The sequence below is a fragment of the Hyposmocoma kahamanoa genome, unplaced genomic scaffold, assembly GCF_003589595.1.
Source record: "Hyposmocoma kahamanoa isolate Upper Pololo Valley unplaced genomic scaffold, ASM358959v1 98972, whole genome shotgun sequence".
Classification (NCBI taxonomy): domain Eukaryota; kingdom Metazoa; phylum Arthropoda; class Insecta; order Lepidoptera; family Cosmopterigidae; genus Hyposmocoma; species Hyposmocoma kahamanoa.
In genome coordinates, this window is record NW_020655740.1 from 1152492 (window position 1) to 1178122 (window position 25631).

The 25631-nt window shown below is 40.3% G+C and overlaps 3 protein-coding genes across 9 annotated transcripts in view; 2 read left to right on the forward strand and 1 right to left on the reverse strand.

Moving 5' to 3' along the window:
• LOC113238960 overlaps positions 1-6610 on the forward strand; it is a 20611-nt gene extending 14001 nt beyond the window's left edge. For 2 of the 5 annotated variants that reach the window (XM_026475821.1, XM_026475825.1), the window contains 16 exons: positions 363-395; positions 480-620; positions 728-955; positions 1026-1073; positions 1535-1672; positions 1889-1924; positions 2067-2099; positions 2189-2218; positions 2286-2414; positions 3727-3741; positions 3846-3878; positions 4122-4235; positions 4317-4937; positions 5185-5259; positions 5879-6005; positions 6381-6609. In XM_026475821.1, the coding sequence (XP_026331606.1) occupies positions 363-395; positions 480-620; positions 728-955; positions 1026-1073; positions 1535-1672; positions 1889-1924; positions 2067-2099; positions 2189-2218; positions 2286-2414; positions 3727-3741; positions 3846-3878; positions 4122-4235; positions 4317-4937; positions 5185-5259; positions 5879-6005; position 6381 (1802 nt within the window). In that variant the 3' untranslated portion in view covers positions 6382-6609. Of the gene's footprint in view, positions 1-362; positions 396-479; positions 621-727; positions 956-1025; positions 1074-1534; positions 1673-1888; positions 1925-2066; positions 2100-2188; positions 2219-2285; positions 2415-3726; positions 3742-3845; positions 3879-4121; positions 4236-4316; positions 4938-5184; positions 5260-5878; positions 6006-6380 lie in introns of all 5 variants that reach the window. The other 3 variants (XM_026475822.1, XM_026475824.1, XM_026475826.1) reach the window with 3 other exon arrangements.
• LOC113238956 (dystrophin, isoforms A/C/F/G/H) overlaps positions 1-25631 on the reverse strand; it is a 429949-nt gene that overhangs the window by 238346 nt on the left and 165972 nt on the right. The window lies entirely within an intron of this gene.
• On the forward strand, positions 7524-22478 carry LOC113238961. Of its 3 annotated transcripts, XM_026475827.1 has the most exons (9): positions 7524-8131; positions 12491-12583; positions 12694-12851; positions 13841-14043; positions 14603-14815; positions 14941-15055; positions 15220-15377; positions 17629-19338; positions 19615-19739. In XM_026475827.1, the coding sequence occupies exons 5-8, from the start codon at positions 14707-14709 to the stop codon at positions 18342-18344; spliced, it is 1098 nt and encodes a 365-aa protein (XP_026331612.1). In that variant the 5' UTR covers positions 7524-8131; positions 12491-12583; positions 12694-12851; positions 13841-14043; positions 14603-14706; the 3' UTR covers positions 18345-19338; positions 19615-19739. The 3 variants fall into 3 exon arrangements, with proteins under 3 accessions (XP_026331612.1, XP_026331613.1, XP_026331614.1); XM_026475828.1 differs by lacking the exons at positions 7524-8131; positions 12491-12583; positions 12694-12851; positions 13841-14043; positions 14603-14815 and adding an exon at positions 14837-14863; XM_026475829.1 differs by lacking the exons at positions 7524-8131; positions 12491-12583; positions 12694-12851; ... (2 more) ...; positions 14941-15055; positions 15220-15377 and adding exons at positions 21176-21284; positions 21488-21645; positions 21818-22478 and having other exon boundaries at positions 18353-19338; positions 19615-19770.

Sequence of the window (25631 nt, forward strand, 5' to 3'; positions counted from 1 at the left end):
ATGTGCCAGACTATCGCAAATAGTGAAATTATTGTATGTTTACATAACTTCAATGAAGGTGGGACAAACTTGTACTAATGGGTTCAAAATGAAGTTAAGTAACAAAATCGTACACAAATGTGGTAAAATTACACCACAAAGTTTTGTTAATATTGCCACTATTTCAACACAAATTTTAACACACATGGTGTGTGTGTAGTTGAAACACATACACCATTCAATTGTATTTCAAGTGGTGTATCCTTTGGTATAAAAACCAATTGATGTACGTACTACAACGCTGTTTACAAATTAAAAACGTAGGCGCTTTTCCACGACGTCTTCTTTTGTCATCTACCTATATTATAATTTATTATTTATAGCACCCATGCCCGTGCCTTCCGAACCAGTTTCATGTAAGTTTTTCGTCGATTGGCTGACTGAATTCTGGAACTTCATCAAGCAATTGATTGACATTACGAATCACATTGCATCCACAGTACCGCTGTGCAACAAAATGCCGCAGAACGTGTTGTTCCCGCACCCTACTGAGTCGTGTAAGCTGTGCAAGTGCTTCGTGCAGCGGTCACCACCGGAAATGGCAGAGCCGCACGTGCTCTGCCAGCCCAACCCCGATTGCCGTGAGTTTCCAGTTTTCCAATGCCTGCTGCGTCAACAGCAGAGTTAGATGACTAGACATATTAAATGCGTTTGCAAAAAAAATAATGTTACGATTCTACATCACCAGGCTTATTTCCAGTACATCCAGACAAGCCATCGCATCCGTCAGGGCCATATGCATTTCCTATCGATGAAGTCATACCTCAGGACCCTAGTAAACCAGACACTCTCCCCTACGCGGTAACCGGCTACCCAACTTCCTCGGAAGCGTATCCTTCACCGGAGTCTATCACGGATCACTACGCACTTTCTTCATTGACCATCCCGTCGAGTTCGCCGTCATCTTTGGAAACAGGTCAGGATTCGTAACAAAAACTTTTTTATTTATTTATTACTATATATAGAGTATATTTATTTGCTTTCAGTGCCATGGCCACCTTACAAACGCGGTCCTTTACCGGGTCCTCCTCCACGTAAGTTACTCAACTTTAAAACGTAAATCACATTTTAAATTTTCATTGAATTGTTATTCAATTATTTTTTGTGAAATTACTCCACTGGTTTCTTATAATTATTAATACAAAGGTCGAACACTCAGAAAAAATTCCCTCGATCCGGCCGAATTCGAACCGACGTCTTCTAGCCTACCGTGCCAGAAAAAGTTTAAATGACATGTTAAGAAAAGTCATAAAGCATGAGCTTCAATTACTCATCGTACCTATACATAACAAACAATACGTTTAGTTTTACAGAACAGGTTAAAATGTTTCGAACTCTTTCATCGATTCAGCTTTTCGCCTGTTGTCATAATAACGGTTCATAATACAAAGTGTAAAAGCTATGCACCGTTGACAGCAAAAAAGTTTTTATGACTCGTGTAAGTAACTTGGGCAGCCAGAGCACATACTTTACAAGAATTTACTTTATCTCGAAGACGACTCGTGCCGCCCGTTCCCGCCTAACACACCATTCGACCACCCGTGGGACGAGTGCCAGGTGTGCGTATGCAGCGAGGCGGCGGGGCAAAACCACGTCTCCGTTGAAGTCTCGTGTTACACCAAGCCTTCCTGTTGTAAGTTCATACTATACTTCTTCAACATGCTGAGAAGGTCTTTCCCAATGACTTCGCATCCAGTCCGGTCAATAGTTACCAGTACACGGCCCTAGCACTGCTCACGAGGTTGCAACAGTTCTAAATTCTGGTCAACCATACCATTATACCAAAAAGGAACTAGTTTTATTTTAGCGTTCGTTACTAAGATTATTACTAGACTATTATTACTTTCAGGTATTGAAATCCCAACAATTGGTCCCGCGAAACAAGGTAAGATGAAAAAGCCATAATTAACTATAATGCAATTGTTCAAAATCTCTACATTGCATGGCTATAGGTAAGCAAATTATACCTTGTACTTGAAATTTAAACATTTCTTATAGATTTGAAACATGTGCCTTAATATTTTTAGTAATAGTTCCGACCAGCATACCCGCCGCGGCGTGTAAGTATTTTGAATAGTAAAATAACTACTCATCTGTTCGTGTATTTGTATTGCCGGATAAAGTGTTAATCCTAATACTTGCATTACAGCTGGAAACTCGCCCCAGTTGCATATTCTCGGTACGTGTTTTCCTAAACATCGATATCGTTCAAAGCGTTGATATAAACAGCGGCATGGTGTTTTCAGATAAAATGTGCGAATTCAAGAGTTTCGGGGTGGAGTTCCGGAGCGAGGCAGACCGCTGCCGCATTTGTTCGTGCGAGCTAATCGGAGCGTATGTGGCACCGGTTTGTCGACGAGCACCTTTGCCCGAATGTGAGTGTACTACATTGCACTAACAGCACTTACGCAACAGCGAAGTCAGAAACGATCGTAACGATTAAAGTGTCGCGCTCAGCCTCCAAGGATGACTAGCAGACAGTCATTCAAAATTACGCTGATTTTCTCTCGAACAAAAGATGATGAGTGCTTTTCTGAGCCAGCTGCTGACGTCATCGGACGACTTCCTTATAATTATTTTGTTCATTTATCTACTCAGACGCAATAACAGTTCGCGAACCACGTCCAGCTTGACATTCATTTAATGCTATACCCTTGCTATAACACTATTGAGCTTGGAACAGATGACGATTATGCACAACATTGGTGTTAAATAGATTTAGTTCAATATCCTATTTGAAAATGAAAATGCTCGTTTATATAATTTTAAAAAGAAGTTTGAGGAAAGCACAAATTAAAAATCTGCAAATAATATGCAAAATGAACGCATCTTGAAACTAGCTTTGGGACCTATTAGACGCTATAAATGATTTTAAAGATTGGTGGAATATGTCTATCTCAGAGCTAATCTTATTATAATTCCAGCACACATGAAACAACGGATCATTGTATGACACTTTGTATGTCGTTGGTGGCAATAAAAAAGTTTTCGTGTGCGGTATCTACCAATCAGAATCCCAACCCGATCTAACAATTCACTAACATCCCACACAGAGTTAACCAATTTATATAACACGGCAAAGCTGTGCGAAGAGTGTCTACGATCAAAGGTGTCAATTTGAACATACCTCAACCTCTTCACATGTTGAAAGCCTGCGTCTTAAACAATTTTAGTGCTTAAATTCCTCAACAAAACGCTTGTGTATAGATTCGATTCTATTTTTATGTGTGACCGTAATACTGAACAATACTCCAAGACACTTCGAATCAATGCATTATATAAAACAATAATGCTACATGGATTGTACAGACAAATTGAACACAGTAAAAGCTATCAACGCCCTGAACGAAATATATACTCGGTTGCTTTAGTTAGCGCAAAAAACCAATAACTTGGTACAAAAACAGTAATATACATTAATAATATGTACATTTTGCGGGGTTTTACACTGAAAACAATGAAAAAGAGTATATATGGAATGGCTTCTATACAATTAATGGGCAATTCACGTAACAATCAAGGGAACAAACCAACGCTAAGCAATAATGATTGACCGGCGAGCTAAGTGTATTGCTTCTCAGGAACCACTTATGCACTCGCGCCCCGCGCCCGCACCCGCGCCTCCTACGCACCCTATTATCAACACACCATTCCTTGTTCCCATTTAACGGCGTGCTTTTGTTCTAGGTACCAATCGGCCTGGTAAGTTTCCTGAACGGACTTAACTAACAATAGTTTTGCTTCATAGAATAGAAATCAGAATAACATTGAAGTACAGATTGATCGTTCATTCGATTTTGTTTCAGCTTCAATTTTCAACGGACAAGTCATTTACATCGGTGAGTGAACTTCGTTTTAGTTTTTACAAAATGCCATTTGGTGTTGTGAGTTTGCTGCATATATTGTAATTATTTGAGGTGTGAAAAAGCCGACAAAAGAACGGACACGCTCCAAATAGTCGTAAATTTAACAACTAACAAAATGAGTAAGAAATAAACACACAACACTAACACACGCTGATTTCACACTTAGGCAAAGGTTTGACAACAAATTGATTAACGAGACACTGATATGTTCCTTAGAGCCCCGTTGTCGACATCAGCTGCCGTACCAGCCCTTCGCCGTCGGCTGCAACCACTGCACCTGCCAGTCCATTTTCAACTACGTAGTTGCCAAATGCACTTCAAACCCACTCTGTAAGATCCTCCAATATGCTCCAGACGCATTTGTATACGAGTATGAACAAGAGTCATCATAACTGTCCTTAATTTTTTAAGGTCACAGTGCCAACATAGAAGGAAAGACGTCGGCCAATACCCAGGCAAACACACAAACCCAATTTCTGAGCTACTCCGGCGGCTTGGTATCCGCTCCTTTGCAGCCTACTCGTCCAATGCCTTATTCGTCGCTACAGACCGCAAGCGGTTTAGGAGCAGGATATGCGAACGTCAACAGTTATCAGAAAGAACGACTTTACTCCAGCAACCCGGCGTCCGCTCAAACCGGTGCCTTCTCACAAAATAATAACTTCTACACAAATGGCCTCGATGGATACAAAGGATACCAGTCACGAAACGAAGAAGCATTGGCGATGGCAACAGCTTCCAGTTCGGGGCTCTATCAACCGTCGATGATCAACTCCTACCCCACCGAAAATATTTACTCTCTAGGAAATTTTGGCAACCGCGCGGATTTATTAACACAATCCAAAAACTCCATTTTTTTCCCTAACATTAACACTTATAAATATACGCCTCCTAATACCGCCCATCCGAGCGTAATGCAAGTTCTGCCCACGCAAGACGTGTATCCTTCCATGTACTCGAGACCCGGATACAATCCTTCTCCACCTCACATGGGAGGCAACTGGGACACCTTCAAATCGAATGCTAATTTGAGTGAGTGACGATGTTTATTTGTGAAATATTTTGCGGTATGAAAATATTCTCATACTTCAGTAATAAACCCATAACTTTTCTATATTATATCAATAAGGATAAAATATTATGTAAGGTCATTGATTGTACCTATGTATGTGGAGAAATAAATAAATACAAAATAAATATAAAAAAATGATGATTTAAATCTTAACATCAATTCTGGCGATAAATCATGGTAGTCTAATAATACAATTATGTTACACAGATACCCAGTCGTCTAATGCAATGGCGAGTGCCAGCGCGAGCGCAAGTGCGAGCGCCCTCGCGGGCAGCAGTGGTGGTGAGTACACTCGTTTGCACCTTTGCAATTGAATGTATACTCATCATAAAAAAATCCGTTACAAAAGGAAATTGTTTAAACCAGGTTGCGTATATTTTTTTCCAAGCATATGCCCCGTAATCCCCCTTTGGGCCCTGACAACTTTTGGAACATAAATTAAAAATATATTACAAGTCCAGATGGTGTACGGGTCTCGTGCAAATTCCATTTAATCAAACTTCCGTTGAATTCCCTTGGCTTAGCTATAGAATTTTTCGTATACGACCGTCTCGGACGAAAATTTAGATTTGAAACTATTTAGAGAAAGTGGCGCTTCTTTCACGCCTGGTGTGGTGTGCTGTCAGTTGCGGACGTTCGCCACATCTCTGGGTGACTCCATCTATCGCTCTTTACCGCTGGTGTGGTCGGGGTAACTGTGTCACTTTCAAATAAATAACAAAAATATAACTACGTAATCAATTTGTATCAAACATACCACCAGCAATAATTGTAATTTTAAACCGTCGCAATTGCCCTGGACGACCTTACCAATTTCATTTTCAGTCTAAACTATACAGAATCTCTGCTGTAAACCTAACCTTGCATGTTTGTGTTCTGTGTGTGCGTTTATGGGGCGTAGGGGGCGGGGGCAGGGGTTCGCAGTGCCAGTACGAGGGAGACATGTACCACCAGCGGTGCCAGGCGTGCTTCTGCCGCTCCCACGGCAACGGGCATCTCTACGCTGTGTGCCTGGGCGATCCCTGCTAGTAAGGCCTTCCTTCTTCTTACACCTTTCTTCTCTATATTATACGTTATTTTTCTCTTTAAAAGCTGATATTACGCGGGCAATGCACATAATTAGTGTATGTCATGTATGTTAAGGTATTTACGTTTATCGAGTATAAAAATATCTTGGTTACAATGCCTTCATTTTAGATACACTAGCTTTAGCCCGTGGCTTCGCTCGGGGAACTATTGTTTGAAACGTAATAACAAGTGTTGTACTTCGCAGCTTAGTCTGAGTAAAATTCAGTAACGATTGTTTATGGAATTGACTGCTCGCATGGTACACATTCAAGAGAACATTGTGTTTCTTGCATTTGTGCAACCGGAGTAAGAACGGGGCACTGTAATTGTTGCAGACGACGCGGACAACTTCGGGAGATAGAAAGAGCGGCGAAGAAACAAACGGAAACGCGAAGATGAGCGCGGGCGTGCCTCGCGCGAGCGACGACCTCGGCGACTGCTATGGACTCCGCTCCAACTTAGTGACTACTGTGTGATTAGCAAGCGACATAGCACGCCTTTATAATTTATTTAAGTACTATTATAACCATGCAATTTAACGCAATAAATGTATATTTATATATATCTCAAAATTAATTTTAAATGCCTCACATATAAACGAGTGCAATGTAAATACCGAAGCACAATCAATTGGGCCATGAGTACGGACGGCCCATCAATAACTCTTTTGTGTTCCGCAGCTCGTTTGAATTTGTTTACGTAAACAAGGTGACGAGGGCTAGGCCGCCCCTTCACGCACCGCTGCAGAGACTCCCAGTGAGTTTTCTTGTCGGTCGTCGGCCCGTCTACACAAATCGTCAGGTGTAAGTACGTATGCATTGACACGCTAGTACTTACCAAACACATTAAAATAAAACATTCAATAAGCAATAAAAATGCACGATGCGTATTGCGGCAAGCGTACGCCGAGAAGTAAATTTGATATGAACGAGAACAGCAACAATAAGAAAGTTGAATAATGTCTGCGGGGCGAGTCACGTCGTTGTTGTTGATAATGAGCGGTAAGGAATTGTTAAATAATTGTACCACACAATTAAACACGGAAGAAACAGTGCAGGTGCCTCAAGACTCGATTACAATCAGAACCGATGTCGCCAAAACTCACACATTCTTTATTTAAAACACTACGAAATCTTGATAATGATCGGTCTCAGCTTCAGATTTTTAAAGAGGTAACAAATTCTAGATTGTTAATATAATTTAAACTTTACCCCGTTGGCATATCGTTGAAAGTTCAATACCATCAATACCTTTTGTGACGTTTTGATCTTATATTACAATTTCAGTCAACGTGCTGCCGTCTAGCGGTTAATTGCTGAACGGCGTCGAATAGGAGTTGTTTATTTAGTTCTCCAAAGATGAAGCGACCATATTGATATAGAGATATAAGCTTTACTTTCGTTTCTTGTAATAAAAAAAATATTTCGATAAAAAGAAATATTTTTGGTGCGGCTATCATTTTTGCACACCGAATTTGCGCGAAAGAATGACGCAGCCATTTCCATTTTGTATGGTAAAGTGAAAATGGCGGACTGAGCTCAAGTAGGTCTAAGGAGATCTAATGTTGGCAAGCGTCGTACGCTCCTTAACCACTTCTACTGTATTTATTGTTCTGTGCAATTAAGTCTACTACTACGTGTCCGAAGAATTGAGGTCATCAATAAGCTTTAACATAGGGGACATTATCCAGATCACCCAGGGAGGAACAATTTTTTTTCTAATCTGTCCTCAGTTTGTTTAGTAGCTGGGTCATCGTCATCGATGCGATAATGTGCGTGAAAGTTCACTACGGAATCTAAACAGACAAATACCGATATCTTCAGTGAAGGTTACACCGGCCGATCAAAGCATATATGTATATATGTGAGTCAGTTTTCCGGTCACGGACCATGAAAACGCCGATGCCCGCGAAGCGACAGCTGCCAATGTACCAGATGGCTGAAGAAGGACCAAAAGTGTTAAAGCGTCGCGACGGAATCGCCGCGTACGGGGATGCGGATGCCCGCGGGCAATCTTGGTACAGCGACACAAGGTTTTCAGAGGAACAGTCATACTCGGGCCTGGATACCTCAGGCTCACTTTCCAGGTCAGTCCCGCCATATTTGGTATACGCTATTGCTATATATGATTTCGAAAGTTGCTCCTACAATTTATGCTCTTGTAGGAGACCCACGTCCAAAAGTTGATGATGTTGTTTGTCGTTACTTTATCTGCAAGCTGTACATATGTGCATAAATGCTTTTGGTGTAAGATTAGTTTCATCTACCACTAATGGATTTATTCACTTTGGAGTTCCGCCACCTTGCTGTCTACCTCTCAGCCGAGTGTTGATGTAGACAATGATAAAACTATTCCATCGAGTGGGATGTCAAATGACTGCTAGTTAAAATAATTCGTCTCTTATTATGGAGCATGCAATAAAATTTTTATTACTAATTTTTAGCAGCGAAGTACTGTCACCTTTGTGACGTAAAGCTCTGAATGGCACTGAAACTGTTATGGATAGGCGAGTCACTTACCATCAGGCGCACGACTTGTTCGTCCAGTCACTTGGTATTACAAAAAAGCATATCTAAGGATACAATGTGTTGATTTGCATTTTCGCCATATTTACAGAGGTCATTCTATATCCGAAACAAAATAAATTGAAAAAAAAATCCTAAATTCTAATTTTTATTTAATTGCGGTAACCGTGCTTGATCCAAAGGTGACTTGCACAATGACCTATGCGCAAAAAATATGCATTTTAGATCTATTTGGTGGTAGGGTACGGGTAGGGACGGGGGGAGTATCGTATCGAGCGCGTGATTGGTAGATCATCAGTCGACCTTGCGTATTGCGTCTACGTTTCGCTGACATCGCGCATACGTTCTAGTTTCTCACGAAATGTCACGTGGTTCGGTTTGTAAACAAGAGTTAGTGCAAAAATAATCGCGACCAGGTTCACCAAATCCTGCATTACCATCGAGTGCGTTCTTATGGCATGATGTGAAACGTTTAGTAAACGCAGATTACGAGTGTCGAAGAATTGCGCGCAAAAATCGTCTCGGGTTTCTGTCTGCTTTTTCTGTTGTGAAGCATGTGCTAAGTTGAAACGAAACTCTGCATAGCGTACTTCTAGCATTACTTTCATGTAAGCTAAAGTTGGTAAGTACCAAATCTAAGTTACAAAAAATCTTTTTTCAGTCACCTTTTGTAACTAATGTAAATAATTAGTAAATTATAACAATACTAGTACATCAACATAATTTAAAAAAAGGTAAATAAGCGATCGAGAAATAATAATATATATAGAAAGAAACTGAATATATTTTTTAATATTTTTAGATGATTTAGTATTATTTCTATTATTAATTTCTTAAATATGGCGAGAATGCAAAATACACTGTTTATTATGTAGATAGGGAGGTACCCATATGAATTTCAAAGAACACAATCCCTTCCGTCAATGTTAACATTGACAAATATACCACACTGGGCGAACGAACAGGCCGGTATAAAATGATTGGTTTTGATGTTTGATTTTATGTACGGGATAAATTCGCAAAGTAAAGCAAGTACTGTCCTCGACATAAGTTTTATGCAATAAACACTTTAAAACGCTGCTACAATCGAGGGCGAGCGCAACCCTCCCAGTGGTTCGGCATAATGGTGCGGTGCATGATGAGCGCCGTTGTTGGTCGATCTTACAATTCGAATGTCTGATCAGTGTATGATACACTCGACTAATACTCGTCTCATTGTTTATTGCAAAAGTTTCCAACATTTTCCCGATGTAGATAGACCCATTATGTGTGCCATAAATTCAATAAAAAATTAAATCTACTTTTATTGAATGTGTAAAATATCTGTAAGGTTTACTGCTAGGATTTGTATTATTCGCTTATTTGCAGGATCTGGGTATTTCGGATAACAATATTTTTTATATCGGGATATTATAGACAAATGGATCTTCATTACTTTCTTTTATATATAAAACAGAATCTCGACTGTATCATGATTATCCGTCGATTTAAGAATAGCATCAAAAGCGTTAGGTGTGGCACCGACATTAACTCAGACCACACCAGTAGTTGCAAATTTGTAATGCCAGCTTCAAGAACGGTAGGGAACGAAACACGTAGCTTATGCGAGCTTGATGAAAGACAATTATGTTAAAGATTTGGCATCCAATGACATACATGAGTGATTTATGCGCAGGAAGGATAGAATACGAAAATCTGGACGTATTAAGCAACCTTCATTCATTCGAATCATTTGGTGGACGAAAAGCGTCAAGTTTACTTATTTATGACATATCGGTTACGCAAAGTATTAAATAGGACTTGTGGCCAAAACACGTTGTGACGTCGTACGTACATTATAGACAGTAAAAATAAAAAATTCAGAATAATGACTTGTGGCCCGTGCTCTGCAGTGGGACGCAACTCAATAGTTGACGAATAATTTAACATTTTTATGCCGACTGTATGCCGTTTCGGGACGAGAGCGCCAATTTACTGCGCCATTATTTTGGGGAAAGCTCGTTGCCCCCGCGCAGCGGTGATGGCTGGCTTGTGCACCGTCCGCGTCCGGAGCGGCCCTTTTCCTCGCCCAAAAGATTCCGTTTTGTGAAAACCAAAGATTATTGCAACATTCTTGGAATCCAACCCTCTTTTGGAAGCGTGTAATCTTATAACAACAAAAAATCCATGAAGTGAATCAAATTGTACATAACGGCAATACGGTAGGTACATAATTATAGCATAAGATAGCAGGAACCGAAGTGGAACCGTTACAACTATTTAAAAAGCTAAGTGTCGTCTCGCACCCCGTTAGGGCAAGTGTTGAACAAAGTTATTAAGGGTCACGCATAGCCTTAAATTAGTGCTTATTTTTGAAGTCCTATTTATGGGCAGTGTAATTGATAGTTTCAACCATAGATATAGCGCACAGTTAATTTTAATTAAGTAGTTTGCTTATGCGCGGCAGTTTAGTAATTAGTAATTTTTCCATTCAATTTAACTTAATATAGCGGCTCAGAGATAGAGGCTGTGGTCCACGCTCTTACCTGATGCAACAAATTTCATTAGCCATTCAGGGCGGTAATGCTGCCAGTGCTATGGGGACGTTTGAACCAATTACGGTTCAGAGCGAGCTTTTTCATTCTAGTTAAATAAAAATAAATAAGTCTACGGTCTTGCATGGTATTGTCACATGAATTATTGAAATATGACTATGACTCCACAACATCAACTGAACCACAGTTTCCCAAACATCTTGGCTCACCGCCCTCTTAGGCAACGTGAAAAAAAATTCAACGCCCTTCACCACAAAAACAATTGAATACACGTATTTTTTATATCAACACAAAAAATCATATAAAAAACATGTATTTTTTTTTTGTAAATAGTCACACTACGTCTCCTGTGTCGGTTAGCTTTCCTCTACCTCAAATGTTGTCTGGAAGAGATGGCTCTTAGCGATAAGACCGCCTTTGTCCACATAGTCATAGTCATAATAGTCATAGTCATAATCTTTATTGCATCAATGTTGTAGTACGTGGTGTTCTAGAGCTAGTGACAGCCCTGTAAGGGCATTGCAATAACATAAGAATAAAATTTAAAATGTCAAAAATGAAATGAATTTAGTAAATTACAAATTAATAAATGGAATACATAAATGTCTTATTGAATAATGAATGAAACATATAAAATTACAAACATTCTCTTATATTCTAATTACCTTCTAAAAATTCTTTAATGTCATTTGGGCATTTTGCTATAAGGAATTCCTTTAACGTTTTATAAAATATTATATCTTTTCTTCCACATTAGTTTTAAGTTGTTTATGTAGGTACCTACTGTTCTTGTCGTCGTGTGTAAGCAATAAAGTGTATATCTATATTTGTAGTGTAGATTACATAGATATTTCAGTTTCTTTTGTTTTTTTCAAATGCGGTAGCACCCCCTGGATAGCATCAACGCCCCTAAATTGCTTCCAAGGTCCGTACCGCTCCCCGAGGACTCTTCAGCACCTACTGGGGGCGATAGGAACCACTTTGTGAAACTAAGAACTAAACTAAACTTATGTAACGTTATTTTTTTATTATTTCGTTGGAAACTTAAAAAACAGCAAATGTTTTACAAACAATTGAAACATTCATATTTATCAGTCTCGCTATCGTCAACAAAATAAAATAATCAGTTGTAAATTTATTTACCTAAATACTATAATAATCTAAAATTGTTCTAGTATCCGAAATTTCCGATTATCCGTATATGCAAAGAAGTTGTATCCAGATAACACATCGATAATTTGGATATGCGAATAGCAAACCCACTTCACTGACAACAAAAAAAATATTTAAAAATAATGTAATTTCATGAAATGTTCATGTACCCACATGATGACGCTCCGCTTTCTACGATCATTCGACGATACATATAGTTGTTGTTGCTTTCAGCTTGGACATTTCAACAGATTCAAAAGAGAAGGACAAGCAAGTAACACATTCTGACAAAGGGTCTTCTGACGAAACGAATGAACTGGAACTTAAGTAAGTAACTCGTTTACCTTTGTGATAAAATAGGTTGTGTCAATTGTGCATCATATTATTTCGAATAGACTCGACATCGCTTACCTAATTAGATTATTCATGTCCCGTAGGAAGCAGCGGTACCGGCAGTGCGTGTCATGTCCTGAGGACATGCTTAAGAAATACACCAACGTGGGTATCAATTGGATTTGCGGCGCGTACCAGCGCGCTCGCCGCACTTTCAAGAGCGAGTGCATGATGCGTTATCGTAACTGCCAGGACGGCACTAGTCAGTACCTACACGATCTAATATCCCCTGTGTGTGCGTGCGTGTGCGTGCGTGCGTGCGTACGCGTGCGTGCGTGCGTGCGTGCGTGCGTGTGTGTGTGTGCTCGATTCTCTATCTACCACCGCTTACAGAAATTTGGTAGTTTCGCTTGAGGTCGATAGTAATTATTTGAAAGGTGTGTGAAACACGTCAAAGATTATTTTGAATTTCAGACGGAAGCTTCGTTCTTCGTAGTAGTTTACAACTGGTATATCAAGTTGAAGCGTGGCCGTGATAGGGGTGATAAAAACTGGCTGTACAGATTAGAATTCCTTACTTATTTCTGCCGCTAAGCAGTAATAAGCATTACTGCGTTCCGGTTTTGAAGGTTAAGGGGTGCTGGTGAAATTACAGGTACACGGGGCTTGTCAATTTATGTCACAGGGTGATGGGAGCAGTGGCAGTGTGCCCCAGATGTTTACGGTTTAAAGTTTACAATGGCACTGTAACTGTTGTGGACAAGCGTGTCGCTTACCACCAGGTGCACGACTTGTTCGTCCCGCCACTTGGTTTCATAATAAAAAAAACTGTTAGATAACCTGTCAGAAGCCTCTGGGAATACAAAAATAGTTATAAGGATCTGATGTAACACAGAACCTACTGAAACCACGAAAGTAGCGCCATCGTAAGCCCTTCTGCATCTTGATGTCCTAGTATTTGGTAGCGTAGAATCTATGGATTATCCGCTATACAGTCTCGTCGATGGGAAAATATTTATGAAATACATAAAGCACAAACGCCTAATGGCCTACTTTTACCAATGACGCCACAGAATACAACGAAATGCGATAATGATGGAGACTGTCTTCTCATTTAGAAAAACAATGCGAAATATAGTTACGTAGTTTATTTTTAGGGAAATGGAAATTTTCCGTATCGCTCTCACTTGTGATCGAGGCATTTTAGCATTTGATTCTGCAAAAATAACGATGATTAATTTCGCATTGCAGTGTTCGTCCAGATATCCCACAATCGATGCAAGGCGGACGAGTACCACGGCCGTCACTTCTTCTATTTCTATGGAGTGTAGTCCTGCATCGCGACTCCACAGTATTGTTTGATTTATAATCAAGTATAGAGATGATTGACATCTCTCCAATAAACACTTTCTACGGATGCATTTTTATTTATTAACAAAACCGTGCTCAAAAAGGTAATTCACCAGTTGCTGACAAAATAATCATTTTCCCAACAGTATTGTAGGTAAAGGCGGAAACTGACGTCACGTAACGTTTGTGGTCATTCAGAGTCTCATAAAATAACAATTGAAAATTGTTAACTTCCTTTAAATAATAGTTATATCAGAAACATTTATTTCTGGTACTGTTTTGGTACAAAAGTATTTAGGAAACATGGTGCAGTTAAGACGGTCGAGCCTCCTTTTTGTGTTAGCATTAGGTGCGGAATGATCCGGTTACATAATGAAGGGTGTCTTAAATCTCGCTTCGGACCGAGACGGGCCTAAGAGAAATCAGGCCTAAGTAATGAATAATTATCGTACGTTAATCAATTAACGACGCTATTCAGTGCGCTTTGCCATGTGCGTGATTAGAAAACACGTGAAGAGGGCTCCTTTCGTTTTGATTGAACGTTTGAACCAATTTTGTAGTAAAAATCTATTTAAGACATCCTTTAGAAGAGACGAATACGAGTTCTGCGTATTTTAGAATGTGTGTAGTAGCGCGTGTTGACCTATTTTGTTGTTTCCACAGGTGATGTGGTATTTGCTTTGAGCACTTCCAGTTTAACCGAAGTGGCAAACAGCCTCACGCCCGCACACGCGAGCGCTCTCCTACAGCGGCGGCGTTCCGGGCGCATGCGCATTGACCAATGGCTGGCTGCAAGGCGCACGCACGTCGCCCGCAGCAAAGCAACGGACATTCCCCGGTCCACATCATCAGACAGTGACAATAAAAAAGACGAAGGTAGACATCGCACTCCGCTTCCCCTGCCGCCGATAAGCGCCACGTGAAGCAAGTCATGATTTTTTCATCACTGAGCCGACTACAATACGGTTAAATATTATGACGCCGTGCGTTGTTCGTTCCAGATACCATTGAGGACACGGAGTTCCCGATGTCCAATTCAGGAGATGATTCTCATGGTTCACACAACGGCCAGCGTAATAAATACTGGCCTGTGTCCACCGAAGAGCGGAAAGGCTGGTGAGTGACAGTCCTACTTCACGCATCACTCACGCCTATATCAATATATCAAGGGCATAAATATCATATCCAAGCAGTAGACTACTTTTTGATTTAAGGAAATTAAACGAAGCGACATTTCTACATTATATCACACACCATTTATGTTTAACATCTGTCATTAGGAGGAAATGGCACCGCAAGTGCAAACCGTGCCCTGACGTGCTGCACAAGCAGTGGTCAGATCCCACCATCGAGTGGATCTGCGGTGCGTACCAACGCGCACGTCGCACTTTCAAAAGCGAATGCATGATGCACCACCGCAACTGCCAAGATGGAACTAGTAAGTCATAAAGGAGTTAATGATAATCTATAGGCTTACTACGGAACAAATGTTGCACTCCAACCAATATTTTTTTGGGTAAAATATTGGTAAATCTGAAGAAGCATTTCCGGATGTTATTTTATTATTATTCCGCAACGTGTATACGCAAGAGCGCACGTGATCGTGCGTCCGCATGAGTCACGCCACTGCTTTGTGTATGCACACAACCGGACTCCTTAGGTAATAGGTAATCTGTTGTTAAAATAATATAGCTTCCAGCTATTTACAATGCTAATAAACAAATATTTAATTGCAGTTTGCACTATATACACCGTGTGTACTGCTACGTACATTACATAATAAAACATATTAATAAGTTTTGGGTCTGTGATATGCTCGCAGTTACGATGAAACTATAAAGGCAAAAACAAATATTTTTATATTCGGGATTTAAATTAAATTTTTATATTTATCTTGAATTTACAAAATATTTTCACCAGTTATTGTAATTACTGTAATTAACAAATGTGGGCCGAATTGCCTGAAACAAACGATTATTATTATTAAACATCTGATTCCCCATACGAAATGAGCATAATCAACCGCATATATTTTATGATTTTGTAATTGATGTAACATAGGCCTTCTCCAGAATAAGCGCGTGGGTTTCACGACAGATTCAGTCAGTATTCAATATGCCAGCATAATAGAAAGCTGAATTTGCTTAGTAGATACAATTCTTTACGAAGTATGACACTAGCATGTTTGTGACTTTCTATGGTTTTAAAGTTCTATTAGCTATTAGGTACTAGGAAGATCCCATACCATATTGCCGGTCTTTTTTCTATTTCACCTATAAACATATATATATCAATATTTTGCCTAATAATAATAAGTAAGTAAGAAGGAGCGCGTATTCATAAGCGCGTCGACGAGTCGACTGGCTGCCGTCCGCCGATTACAACGCGGCAAGGCGACAAAATATTTTTTTGAGACATCATAAAAAACCACATCCCAGTTTTAGAATATTGAAATTGTTTAATGATATCTCAGCTAGGCATCGTTGGGGTAAGTTCCGATAAGTCGAACCCGCTAACTAATTATAACTGTTTTTAAAAAATAATTTTGTGCCCTATCTTATGCTATTTAAAACGAATATTTGACCGTTTGTTCCTTAGCCACATTTGTTACTTGGTAGCCAGCAGCTGGACGCTAATACATCGCGTTAGTTTAGAATTCGAACGTAAATCGCGTGCAATCTTTACGCCAGACTCTCGCCTCGCGCGCATCATGCGCGTCACTCGCGCGAGCCGAGGTAGGTACTAGAAACTCCTTTTTACGTTGGTTACGTCCAGTTTACGCGCGAACTTCAGAGTGAGTGCACGTATCTACGAAAATAGAGCGGCAATATTTTGATACGGAAATGTTTATTGATGAAATAGAAAACAGAACGGCAACATCTGAGTACGCAACTAGAACATAAGGGGAAGCCTATGTTTAGCAGTGGACGTCTTTTGGCTGAAATGATGATGATGGTGACGCAAATAAAATAATCAGGTAATATGTTCTTGTATTTCGAGACCTTACGCCTGGTCGAACTGTAGTAGTTCGTAGGTCATCTAGGGATGTTTCGTACAATGCATCTTTTCACCCCACTAGCGCGGAAAGGTTTTCTTTCCCATCACAAATCTGCACGCTAGCGTGGAAAATGTTCATTCACACTATTTTTGAACCAAGTTCAAGTTCAAGTTCTTGGTATCCTTCGCTTGCTCAGGTTTCAATACAAGCACTCGCGTCAAACAACAGTTTTGCAGCCTTGCATAAACTATTAAATCTGCAGCCTTCTCTTAATCTGACGTAATTGTGAAGAACACTACGTCACGCACGTAAAGCTTTAATGATGTTCTGCGCAAATTCAATATCAACATTTGAGTCATTTTGCGTGGTCTGACTGAAACCGTCCTCCAACGCTCGCGCGTCGAACGCTTCTTCTAGACGCACTAGACGATACGCGGCGAATTCGCTTCTTCTGGACAAGACCGTAACCAAGGAGTTTTTAGACACAAGTCATAAGCGCGAGTCGAGAGTCTGGCGTACTGCATGCTATTTACGCGCGAATTTTAAACTCGCGCGATGCTTGTGGACGCTTATATAAGCCTACATAAAGGTCCAATACCTCGGCGATGCGCGTATAAATTCGCGCGAATTAGCCTCTTCTGGACAAGGTCATAGTCTACATTACAAACGGGCTATAATTATTTGCTTGCAGTGTTCGTCAAAATATACGACCGCCGATGCAAGGACGATGAGACTGGGAGATTCGGCGCCCACTTCTTCTACGAGTACGACGTGAAATCGACGGAAGAAAAAGATGGTGAGGCATCTAACATGAATGAAGAATTGAGCACGTACGAAGAAGAAAGGCGGGCGCTGAAAAGACGAGCAGGGGTCTCCGTTCCATCAGTCAGAACTACTAACAGCAGCATCGCAATGGACCCTCAGAACGCGTCTAATAACGTCACCACGACGAATGTGAATATACTGACTGAGGTCGTGAATCCTACCAGTAAGATTCTTCAAATTAAAAGATATTCAAGAAAAGTTAGAGATGGCAATGCGCGTCGTCTAACCAGCAACAGCACCAGTGCCTACTATCGTAATAAGGTCGTTAAAGACTTTGCCACATACAACCATCACAGCTCTCGGAGTGCGAAACTCAAAAGCGTTGCAAATGTCACGCGGCGCATGTACTCGTATAATGGAGGCCTGGACAAGGCCATCCGCGCCGTCAGCAATTTCGGCTTATCACTTCTTGAATTCACCGCCCACTACAACAGCGTCGGGCACACTGAATTGGCTGTTCAGCATTTGAAGCCACAAAAGAACAAACATAATCGTATTACGACTGATCACGTGAAATCGACGTCGCCAAACTTCTCATCACCGCGCACTACGCTAGTACATAGTTACCCTTCTTCGCCATAACCCATTATATGTCTCACCGCTGAGCACCAGTCTCCTCTATCCTAAATTAAATATAATTGGAATAATTAATTATAGTTAGTTATTTAATATGTAATCAATTATTTTAAGACATTAATGATATAATAAGGTACTTAATCGTTTTTGACGTGCATTCAAATTCTGGTTATTCAAGCGTGTATATTTACAAATAATTGTACTGAGTCATGTATATTACTTTTAATTTGTATCTTGAAAGAGCAATACTAGAAGATGTGTTCTTTAAGAGTGCAGTGATCGAAACAAATGCGTACAAAAACAATTTTATTATAACCCTGACGTGGAGATTTAATCTCGTTAGTTTTACCCTAGCTCTTAACTTGTGTTTGAATCTTAAACCTTTATTTCGTTTCTTTAATAAATACATTTTAAAAATATCTATGATCAGGAAAATCACAGACAGCTAAATGCGTTTTTTTTTTTCGCGTATCCACCGATTGTATGAGATATAATTTCGAAGGTTAGTACGGGTTTCATGCATACTTTTTTTTATTTTTCCCTTTTCCCTGTCTCAGGTATATTGTCATGTTTACAAATACACATCTATGGCAACTATGAAGCACAATATATTTTATAGAGGTTCAACTAATTAATACTAACCGACGCAATGGTCACAAGTTTCATATTAATGAAAAATTGTATGTTTACAAAATACATCAAGATAGAGATTTCGAAAGCGAAATAGTTAATCGTAGATTTCGTACAGAACTGTTCGCGCTCGAATTGGACCAATTCCATAAACACACGTTTGCATGTAATCGAAAGAATTGTCGGAGCACGCGACCCAACACGCGTTAACCTGTATCACGGACGTAAAACGAAAATTGAAAATATATAAAAGCGATTCAGTTCAATTTACGATTTTGGACGATCACTTGTGGTTCAACCCTTTGTGCGTAAGCGACGTCCATGAATATGTCATTGTCGGTTGTCAGGCTGGTACTCGTTTTGGCAGTGGGTGCGTAACTATTTACATTCTTGCATATTGTCGTTCTTACCTACTCTTACACCCCATTGCGTTGCACGCGGGTCCGCTAAGTAAATGGACTTCCAATGTCTTCGGAGTGCACTCAGCGACACTGTCACGTTCGAGGCTATTTGTGGGCGAAGGATCCATTATTTGCATTTGTTTAGGACATAATTTAAGTACTTGTATGAAATGAAATAGATATCATGAATGAAAAAATCAACATAATTTAACGCGCGATTACGCTACTCACTGAGCGTGTTACAGGCGACCTAGCGATTGACATGAGCAACAGCAGCCTGCTGGTGGAGGCAAAGCCGCAAAGAACCGCTGTCATCGCCACCGAAAAAATTTCGACCCCGAAGACACACCATCCAGAACGCTCCACGTCCTCCGACAGCGACGAAAAAAAAGGCGGCACTGGCAAGTGTTCTCCTTGTAATTTACTGTTAGCAATTAAATTAAAAATAATACATTCATCAACGCAATGTGTATTAACAGCCAAAGCCGTTTTTAGACCTGCGTCTTTTACCTACCACCCAATATAGGTACGTACAGGGTGTCCCTATAACTGTGAATCATATTTAAGGGGGTCGCCGAGGACGGAGCTTAGCTAGAAAATGCCTTTTCAGTCTCGACTTAAACGTACCACGAATAAACGGGCATGTATGAAGAGATACGAGTGGCGGACGCGAAAGTGGTTTTGGTCAAAAGCAATAACTTTTGTACATATCTAATATTTTAAGGAATCTACAAATATCGAATTCGTTGAAACAAAAATTATGTTGGATTCACCGAAAATGTAACCAACAAAATTTTGTACTAGTGCTCTGTACTGCGTGATTTAACATAATCATTTAAGTAACCCAGTCTTTATTTAAAATTTTGTCTCACCAACATAGATTATTTTGCCTATACTTATATGCATTATGTTAATGATTTTTTTAAGGAGGTAGAGACCTGGCGCCCTGAAATACAGGATCAATCTATTTCAGGCATCAGTCTCTGCAAATATTGTGGTCTATAACATATATCAATTAATGTAAGTGTACAGTGTAAACTTTGCAGAGATAATAAAGATTATTATTATTATTGTCTGTGGGTGAAATGCAAGTTAAAACAGTACAACGCGCTTCGTGTCCAGTATAATAATGCATTTAGGGTACTTTTGGGGCTACCTCGTTTCTGCAGTGCATCGGAGATGTTCCCTGAAGCGCGCGTGCATTGCTTCCGTGCAATCATGCGCAAGGGGTGCATATTCCTAGTGCGCAGGGTGCGAGCCAGTCGCAATGGTATGCTGAGGGTATTTGCTGAACGGTTTCACTGTACGTACCTATATGAACCATTGTAGCATGGTTCCACTATTGCCTAATATAAAAATTATATTTTAATGAAAATGTTGTCTAGTATTCGCTAATTCATTACTGAATTAAAATTAAAATAGTTTAATATTGATTCTAATTTTAATTTGTTTTAAATGTAATGATTATCATTAATATCAGGTTTCTTACCACGGTATGATTTCTTGTTATTTTCTCGATATTTCATACCGATACATATAAAGATACGATACATATAAAGAAGTCATACCGTGGTAAGAAACCTAATGTCAGTGATAATCATTGTTTTAAATTTACTACTATTAGTACCAATAACAGCTGCTAAGATGATTGTAACACTAACCAATGGATTAAAAATAACTGCCGTCTAATAAATAACTTAGGATTATTATTATAAAAGTGAAGGAGTTCGACCTAGTCAACTTATCAGTCCCTCAAATACCATGCATTCATTACAGAATACTATGACTTCTGACTTACATTGGCAGGAAGCAAGGACGACGAGAGCCTAGGGCTGACCGATGAGGATGAAGACAGCACAGAAAAGAAACAGGACGTCAAACATGTGCCCAAGTCTACCGAAGAACGCCATGGCTGGTGAGTGCACGCGCGCGCTATGAGCCCGTATATTAATGACACTGCGAAATAGATATTTGCAATCCTATAAAAAGGCGCCAGTATCTACTTTGTTGGTTAATTGTATCATACGGAGGTATCCGTCGAAACGGCTCAGTAACAAGTGTGGTCACTTTGTGTGATGCGAATACTTGTTTTACTTGTGACCAAAAGGGCTATTGCAGGAAAAAGTGGCATCGCAAATGTCAGGCGTGTGTAGAAGACCAAAAGAAAAAATGGCGCAGCCCTGAGGTCGAATGGATATGCGGCGCCTACCAGACCGCGCGGCGCTCGTTCAAGAGCCCGTGCATCATGCACTTACGGAACTGCCAGGATGGAACGAGTGAGTAAAACCCACGGTAGATAGTCATTTCTTTTGTGTAAAAGTACTGTAAGCTGTAGGTAAGCGCAAGGAATCCAACAAGTAGGTCCACGTGATTTGTGGGTCACGCGCGACTTTGCAATGTACAACGCATGTGCAGCTCGCGGTTTTTACAAAGCGTTTTCCTTTTCAGTGTTCGTTAAAATCCACGATCATAGATGCAAAGATGACCCGGAGCACGGAACACACTTCTTTTATGACTATAGTGTGAGACTCACTGACGAAAGCAAAAAATCGTCCGACTCAGAATCCGAAGAACCATCTTCGGACGACAGCGACGGTAGGCGCCGCGGTAATAGGCGGGCCGGCAGTATAGCAAAGAGCTTGGCACTCAACGATACTGCTTTCGACACCACCGCCGCCAAGATCACTGCCTCGAACGACACTCTCATTATCGGGACTGCCGCTACCAGCGGCCACCAAAGCAACAGCACAACCACCCTTAAGCAGCAGCTGCAGACTGTACGAAGCAACATCAATTAACCCAAGTCGTAATAATATAGTTTATTTTAATTTTGTCTATGACACACTTTGTGTTACGCCCTCTCCACCGCCGACCGTGTTCGCACGCACATTAATCAGCTTTGCTGAGAAAGAAAACATAAATCTATACCACGTCACACGTCCATTAATCGTGGCAAAGAGCACAATTTGTCAATGTGAACTGACGCAGACAGTAGTAGTAGACTTACGCGATGTGGATAACCACAGAAATTTGTCGGTAAACCATATAGTTTCTGAGATGGTTGCCACTTTACATCAACCGCCAAGCCTTTTTAGAGACTATTTCTATTTAGAAATAATAAATTCATAAAATTATAATTATTAATACAAAGATCTTTTTCTTTTCCTGAGTGTTCTATCTTTGTATTAATAATTATAACAAACTAGTGGAGTAATTTTACAAAAAATAACTGAATACCAATTCAATAAAAAATTAAAATAAAATAAAATTTTTAACTACACTTGATTGTCAACTGAAGAGTACTGTACACATCAGTCCTCATATTTTTCATTCACGGAAAAACCATGCCAAAAAATATACCTAAAGCATAATTACGTACTTTCGTCAACTCTTTGGTTGACATATGTTACACGTAAGTGCATTTGCGCACAGAGGAAAGTACAGTGCATATAGGTACAATGATCATAATGTAAAACAAAACATTTACGTACTCACTAGGCCAGAGGACGGTAGACGAGCCACGAGCGGCTTAACTTATGTGCAAGTAACGCTGCGGGGCAAAATCTATATCACTGTCGGTATAGAAACATCTTCGCATTCATGTGCTATACTAACAATTTATCACATCATAGGGAAGTGCGTCCTTTTGTGAACTAACAATCACAGACACCTCGCAGTGTTCTATATAACAGCTTCAAGATGAGCCCACCAACTGCTGATTGCAAGGCAAAGCTAAAAGTACTATTTTTACACATTTTCACATGAGTGCTACGGAAATCATACGAAAAGTCAAGCGGAATCCGAATATTGACTAAGCTGCAATTCTGTCGACAGCTCGTAACTTGCACCGCCCCCGCCCCCGCCCCAACCCCGCACTCACGCCCGACCGCGGAAGGAGGATATCTCATAAATATTTTATGCGATCCGAGGCGTTCCACCGCGTTTTTGCCGCTTAATAGATTGCCGACACATGACAAACTGACGGACTCCATGATGCCGCCATTGTGCACTCTTTCATAGAAGATTATATACTATTAGAATAAATATAAGATATCGTAGTCCACAACTGAATTTTACCGCGGATAAAATACAAATAGTCATCATCACCACGAATCTAGACTAAACCAACTTCGGCGCAAGTCGTTTGAGTGGATCCCAGCGACGTTTTATGCAATGCTCGTTGCAGTAAACCTTTCCAGACTTATAAGCCATCGCGACTTCTACGCCACGGACAAAAAAGGCAGTCTTCATTATGAAAACAACCGACCTCAAAAGTGCTCAAGCTCTCGTCAGCCTTGCAACGAGATGTTGTTATTTAAACGATTCATACGCGCGTAAAACGCGATACACACTCTTTTCACGCACGTTTGTATAGCTTTGTACGCGCGTTTGATTTTATACAAACGCAACAATCTGCTTCTTGAGGCAGTTTTTATTATTTACTATTATCATTAGTTATAGGTTTCTTACCACGATATGAGTTCTTTTTGTTTTCAAGAACTCACATCGCGGTAGAAACATGTAATTAATTAGTGAATAACGACGAGAGCCTTAAAATCTATATTCCTTCTATTATAATTAATATACAGATTTTTCTGAGATATTTGCGCTGTGATAGCGCCACTCCGCCTCGTGCTACCGCCCCCCGCGCCGTGTCGTACATCGGATACCGATGTTCCTGGAGTCCAAATTAAAAATACCTGTACAAAGGTGAAACAAAGGCGTTCCGTAAACTTGTCATTTTTACGAGGCTGCTAGAGGCTTATGAATATCGACAATTACTAGGCCGGTTTTTGTGGCGTACGCGAATTTTTAATAAATCTGAAGTATATAATTTTATACACAGCGGTTGGCTTTCGTCGCACCACCACCACCAGACACACCAGATCTTAGCATCTATCTCGCTGTTGCCTCTATATAAGTAAGATGTTACTTTCAGAAAACGTATTCCGTTTATAAGGTAAATGGGCAGTCCATGCTAAATACACACTATAAGTTAGGTGGTGCAAAGCTTATGCTTTACCATTTTTCTGAAATTTTTTTATAGCACTATTTTTAGTCAATAATTAATAATAGTACCACACACTCAGCACTCACTCACGCACTCACAGATCATTGACGGTCATTTAAAAAGAATACGTCCTCTATTAGCGTCAGACAGCTGGCGAAATGTAGCTTTTTTTTTATGCGTCGAGGTGATGACTCTCTTCACTAAAGACGGCTAGATAAACCTGCTGTTTCGGGTCCTTCACCAAATTGGAAATTTATCTTTGGAAGTCGTGCGGTAAGAAGTACAGCTGCAATCTTCGAGCTACACCTACGATATATGTGTGTGCGATATGGAACGCTACGAAATCTATTTTGCGGCGTAGATACGAGGGATCTTATTAGATTTTTGCTCAATCGAACGCTCATCCATCTACATATATGTAAATAAGCCGCAATAGTTTGAAAATCACATTGTAGTGGGGAATGGAGTTGCTAGAGAGGTCGTGTATGCCAAATTGCATAAGTAGAGATCCGCCACGGGCGACAAGTGACGGGCACTGTGGCATCAGCAGCAAGAGATACTTCATCTCATAAATTGTAGTTGTAATTTCAAAAGAAAAGAAAACCACGCACCGGCTGACCGTGGAATGATGACCACAAGAACCGATGCGTGTTCGCTTCCGGTCCGTTGTACATACAATGAGTTTTCAATATTGTGTTTATTCTACCAGGTTTATCAATGGCGCAGGCGAAGATGGAGTGGCTATATTTTAAAATGTGTCGTTATTGACAGCATCATTATTGTTATTATCGTCGACAGCAATCCGCTTCTCACTTCAACAAACGCAAAATCCGTGGCAGAGTTTAAGTACTAACCTAATTATAAGCTAGTTTTGTTACTGACACTTCACGAATCCCCGTTATCCGTAATAAAGATTAATTACTAGTACTATTATGGATCGAAGAGTTGCGATGTAGTCCGCTGAAAAAACAATGCAAACAATTAACAAATCTATACCATACTGACAATTTAGTGACTACGTCAAAGAGATACTATCGGAACGTGGGACAGGCTGCCGTGCCTAAAATTTAGGTTTGCCGAGAGGCGAGCGAGAGCGCGCGGGACGCGCCTAATTAAATGAGGGTTCCCATATCCACTTCTATCAAAGTCCACAAAACGGCGCGGCCATTGTGCTCTCCCCACGTTACTATGTAATCATCCCCACAACGAAATTGGACAGATGAATCTGCGCGCATTCCATCTGGGATCAAA